Source organism: Phalaenopsis equestris, unplaced genomic scaffold (genome assembly GCF_001263595.1).
Source record: "Phalaenopsis equestris unplaced genomic scaffold, ASM126359v1 Scaffold000672, whole genome shotgun sequence".
NCBI lineage: Eukaryota > Viridiplantae > Streptophyta > Magnoliopsida > Asparagales > Orchidaceae > Phalaenopsis > Phalaenopsis equestris.
In genome coordinates this window covers 287,250-293,042 of record NW_018165112.1, presented here as the reverse complement: position 1 = coordinate 293,042, position 5,793 = coordinate 287,250, and the positions used below count along the sequence as shown (strand labels likewise).

Below are 5,793 nucleotides of genomic sequence, written 5' to 3'. Positions count from 1 at the left end.
GTCAGATTGTAGAAAATTAAATGCCCTTTTTAGGTATTTCTAACGTTCCAGACACATTGGCATGGTCTGTTTCGTCGTTGGAGGTCGTTTGATAAATTCATCGATTTACGTGAAATTTGCTTGCTCGCGAAATTATGATAATATGTGTCTTTTCTTGCTAAAATTGGTGTCCCAAACGCGCTGACACAGTCCATTTTGCCATCGAATGTTGTTTGGAGAAGTTCGTATTTTCACCCATCCTTAAGCTCAATTCTAGTCCGATCTTGTGCAACTTAATGAAATTGTGCATTTTGTGTGTGTGATAATAAATTTCTGAAGAGGTTTTCCTAGGGCTTGAGATCCTATTATTGTGCATTTTGTATGTGTGTGATGATAAATTCCTGAAGAGGTTTTCCTAGGGCTTGAGATCCTATTGGGAACTTTTCCTTGAGCCTCCACATGATAGTCCTTTATCAGTCGACCATAGGACGATGATTTTATGATCATCAATGCGAGACATCACAAGAGAAACAAGAAGTGGCTGAAATTTCTAAAAAGAGCGGGTCCAAGTTCCAGTTTTCTGAAATAGTCAATAGGATTCCCTGGGGCTAGATCCTAGGATCCTAAGTTAAAGAGTAATGACCTCAAAATGAGGTCAACAAAGTCAAATCCCTGGGGCTAGATCCTAGGATCCTAAGGAAAAGAGTAATGACCTCAAAATGAGGTCAACAAAGTCAAATGTAGAGCTACAACTTTTTTAAAATACTGAATGATGTATTAAAACTCTAATAGAAGATTTTGACTTCTATGTTACTCAACATAAAATCAGCGAACAATCTTATTTTTCATGAATGAACTACACAAATTGAAATAAGTTGTCATTGTACGCAAGACTTGCTTTTTAAGAACTTTTTTTTTCATTTACCCTGTTCATAAAAAAATGATAAATATTCTTATCACGGATCTACGACTTATTCTTATTCCTTATTTATGTAATATGTTGGAGGTCGTAGATATATATTCTCCACCTTGATGAGAAATGTTAATGTATTTAGTATGTGCTAATCTATTAGTAGAATTCTTAATAATTATGAGATTATTTTCAAAACATATTCTCATAATTAAGTTTATAATTCTCAGTAATTTTTTTCCTTGTTTTGTCCTCATAGATTTATAAGCTCTCTTGTAAGTCTTGTACACAAATATTCTTTTCTCAATGCGGGATATACAAGTTATTACCTTTGCTGTCTGCTAATCTAAAAGTTTATGACACTATTTGCAAATATTATAATCTTCTGTAAGCATTACTAACAAAACAAATTGTTCGTATTAATTCTCTTTTGCAAGCATTAGCTGCATAATGGTGCTTGCGCACTAGTAGCGTATGCTTACTTGAATTAACTCTATAATTAGTGGACTTTTTCTTACCCTATTTTGAATTAAATGTGTTTTTATGAACATAAAAAATGAAAAATTCTCACCGGGACGGCAATTTTTATTCCTATCAGGGGGTCACTTTTAAATGATCATGACTTTCCTTTTAAATCATCAATGAATATACTTTAATTGTATGCTGAATTACAATGGCCCAATTATCTTAGATGCTTGGTTCCTTCATTTGTAGATGCGCCATTTTTTAACATTCGCTCTTTTGATTGAAGATTGGATTAATCAGTGAGAGATATTGATATCATAAGAGTCAGGGCAGTTTTAGCTGACATTGCAATTTCAAGATTTCGTAAATTGTTATTATAAATTTCATCTAAGGCAAAAGGAAAGTAAAAGAAATCTTTTATATAATGTCAATAATATATTTTAAATAAAATTATAAAACGTTTTTGCATTATTGTTCATCTATACCACTATTTAATTGCTTGAAGTTTTACTGTAAAATAAATCAGCGAACATTTTTCTGTGCTGAGTTGTTTAATCTTTCTAATATTCGTGATACATGTTGTCATGTGAGCCTTGAGATTTACTTCTTCAGTAGCAACAGTTTTACTTCGATTACTTGTTCATTGACATTATGGTTTTTATATTTTACTGTTTGGCATATGTTCTTACATGATTTTGGGGATTGCTCTCGTGTAACAATTGTTTTCTTCAATTTGTTCTTTCCCAACATTGTGAGACAATATTGAAACTATACGCCTTGATTTCATTCCCCTTTTGTTTCTGCAGAAAAGCAACTACTGAAATGATGTGCATGCGCTGTCTAATTGTCCAACCGATTGGGCCAACATGTAAAACACCTTCATGCAATGAGTTTTCTATGGCAAAGTACTACTGTAATATCTGCAAATTTTTCGATGATGAAAGGTCAGTGATATATTATTTAAAATTTTATTTACTAATTTATTTATTGCTCCTTATTATTTTCTATGCTCTTTGACAATCGACTACAGATTCTCAACCTTTGATGTTGCACAAATGCCAAATGTTTTGGATATATTCTATAGAAAATGCAAGCTTGTTACATTGCATCGGTTTTTAATTGTATGATTTTACATATTTGTGAGCTAGACTTTGTACTTAGTTTTCATAGTTTTTTTTAGACCTTTAGTGAGCATCACATTTTACAGTAATTGTAATGTTCCATTGTTGGTCTTAATGTGAAAATTCTGATCCCATAAATCATTGTGAATAGCTGCCGAGCGCAAACCTCGAAGAAATTTTGGTTGCCTATTTTGTGGAGTCCAAAGTGAAGAATCTATGATGGTGGACAACAATCATATGGATGCGCAATCCAGGGACCGATTCAGGAAATTTAAATGGGGGAGGCAACAATCAAAGCCATTCAAATATGGAAACATGCCTGGACTATGGCTCACTCCTTTCTCTGCATTTATTCCCTACTATTTCTGCCTGCTCAATCGTAGAAGAAGCCTGTCTGCTACTTGATTTGGTGCCTAGTTTGTTTATTATCTAACTTCCTTTATGAGAAGGTTAATACTATATATTTATTTTCCTTGATTTGTAATTAATACTTTTCCATGCTTTTCCCACATAATCGGTCCTTGTATCTCTATAAATAGTTTCCTTATCTTGCTCATTTGAATAAGTGTTAGGAGTCTTTCTTCTCCATGTTATTCTCACAACAATTTCTCTTTTATATATTTTTTTCCAACATGGCAGCAAAGCATGGACCTCTGACCTTTTCATCCATCCCTCGTTAGTCTATGTTGTTCTCATTGTTCTTCCTCTATTTTAAATGTGATTATGATCAAGCACGGAATAAGATTTGATAAAAGCTCATACCACCTCCAATTGTGAAACTCATTAATGGCAACATTCACAATCATGGACGCTTCTCCAATCCATTGGTTATTGGGCACAAAATAAGATGGCAGTACTACCTCCAAGAGGCTTTTTGGAATTCTGAGTTTCCTATTTTAGATTTATTCTTGTTTATTATTTTCTTATTATGTTGTATTTCTTTTCTTTTGTTGGTTGTTGTGTCTTTGGTAAGTTGTAATGGTAGAAATTAAGTTTGCCCTAGCCTGTATTTATTATACATGTAGACGAGTTGTAATTTGATAATTGAGAAATAAGATAATATAGTTTCTCCATCCATTTTTCATAGTATCAGAGCCTTGTCAGATCGTTCACGTCGTCATCATTCGTCTTCAACATTAGCCTCGTTCGTCTTTGGTTTCGTTTGGATCGCAAATTGAGGGTCTTCCGTGACGCTGGGCGTCTATGGGCTGAACCAGTCGGTTCAACAAGGATGGAATGGTCCAGCGAGGAGGCTGGACCAACTAGTGCTTCTTTGGGCAGAGGTTGCCGCCTCCCCCTCCCCCTCCCCCTCCTAGTTATTATAAATATATTTGTTTGCTATCTTAGGGCATATGTTTTATTTTTCTAATTTCATAATTCTCTTGAGTTTGCTTTCGATGGTTGTTTCCCCGTATAGGGCTGTATCAAAATGCGTGAAGATTCTCAGGCTATAACTCATCCAAGGCGGTGATCTTCTCCAACGGTTCAAGGGGTGCACCGGTTGTAACTCGGATCTCGCAGTGACACTTATCTTCCCAACTTCCCTCCACTACCCCCTCTTCTCTGTTTCTAGCTGTGGATACTACTGTACCGCCCAACCTGACACTGTGAACCACTCCTTTCCTGTTGTGCCGTAATTTTTCCTATCCCCCTTGTTGTTGTATCCCGCTCATGTCGCCCAACCTGCCACCATAAGCCACTCCATCACCTCCCATGATGTGCTGCAACCTTCCTATTCCATCAACCAGTTGTCGCATATCGTCCTGCCTCCCACTTGCACCTTACCAGCTGTCCAGCCACAACCATATCTCCTCTTTGTTGTCTCCTTAGGATGTTTTTTTTTGTTTGTTATCATTTATTTTCTATTTTGAAGGGTCTTCTTTGTGACCTATTTGAATTTCAGGAATAATATTTTTGTTATTATTATGGTTTGGGTTAACTCCGGTATCATTTGATATTAAACATAATTTTATCTTAGGGTTTTCTAGCATCCGTCTTACCCTCAAACCAAAAATTTTCTTTTTTATTTTCAAATCATAGCCAAATTTTGACCTAACTATATTTTCCCTTACTGATTTTCAAGATTAGCAACTCTAAATCAATTTTTACACCTTTTATCTCCCAACTCTAAACCCTAACAATACCACAAAGGAGATACATGTCTTAGCCTACCTGGGAGAGATACAACGAAAGTTTCGTCGACTTCAGCGGAGGCTAGTAGATATTAAGGATGAAACCCATGGGGGGCTTACCTTTGATGGTGATAGGGAAAGTTGAAGAGACAAAATAGACTAGAATTTCATCCCCTTCACTAGGGAGGATTTTAGTAGACCATGGCGTTGTAGAATCCAATATGAAAGGAAGCTTAGAGAGGTGCCATCATTTGGAGGATATATTGACTACAGAAAAGGTGGATCTACCAATGTTTGATGGAAGCATGGAGTCAAACGACGTGAAGACAGAATAGGTCAATTTATCGAATGACTACAATCAATTGAGAGGATTTTTTAGTACATAAAGGTGTCAGAAGATAAAAGTGTTAAGGTTGAAGCTATCAAATTGAGTAAGAACGTCTTCTTGTGGTGGGAAAACTTACAGAGGCGAAGGAAGAAAGAAGTCAATGATAAGATTGTCAAATGGGAGAAGATGCCAAAGGTGGCACAAAGAAAATGTCTACCTCCTCAATACCGTCAGGATATCTTTCTGAGTATCCACCACCTGCAGCAAAGAGACCTATTAGTGGAGGAGCTCATGGTGCAGTTTCACTCGTTCTCCTTCTTCAACAATGTGGTGCAACTGCAACATTATTGATCACCTAGAGATGTCCATACCTTAGGATTAAATGTGGAAAGACAACAGAAACAGAGCAGATAACCACCCACAATCTGAGACACCAACAGGAGCTTGCCTCAGGGAGTTGAGAAAACTGGTTCGGATAAGGTTAAAACCACCCCCGCTAAGAAGAAGCCTTAGAAGAGTAGCACGCCTACTACAATCTCAGCCAGAAAATGCTTAAAATGAAACAAATTTGGGCGCATCTCCTACAGCTGCCCGACGAGCCAAGTTGTGCTTTTACCAAGCAGGGGCGTCGTGGAGGAGGTTAGCGACAAGGAGACGGTTGAGGAACAGGGTGAGGTGTATCATCTTCTAACAGATGAGAGCGAGATGCTCGTGGTTTGAAGTGTCCTACCGATTGAGGAAACGAGGGATCTGTAGTGGCTTTGCCACAATATATTCTATGTTCATTGCACTGCGAACGGAAATGAATGCAGTATCACCATCGATGGAGGGAGCAGTAAGAACGTGACATATACGCAA

The 5,793-nt window shown here is 36.9% G+C and overlaps 2 protein-coding genes across 3 annotated transcripts in view; one reads left to right on the top strand and one right to left on the bottom strand.

Annotated features, from left to right (window-relative positions):
- The window catches only part of LOC110030195 (zinc finger protein BRUTUS-like), a 94,488-nt gene extending 91,630 nt beyond the window's left edge, over window positions 1–2,858 (top strand). The window contains exons 10-11 of the mRNA XM_020732796.1: window positions 2,161–2,298; window positions 2,627–2,858. Coding sequence (XP_020588455.1) covers window positions 2,161–2,298; window positions 2,627–2,684 — 196 coding nt within the window. The 3' untranslated portion in view covers window positions 2,685–2,858. The remainder of the gene's footprint in view (window positions 1–2,160; window positions 2,299–2,626) is intronic.
- LOC110030198 overlaps window positions 1–5,793 on the bottom strand; it is a 62,504-nt gene that overhangs the window by 43,288 nt on the left and 13,423 nt on the right. The gene's annotated exons all lie outside the window — the stretch shown is intronic.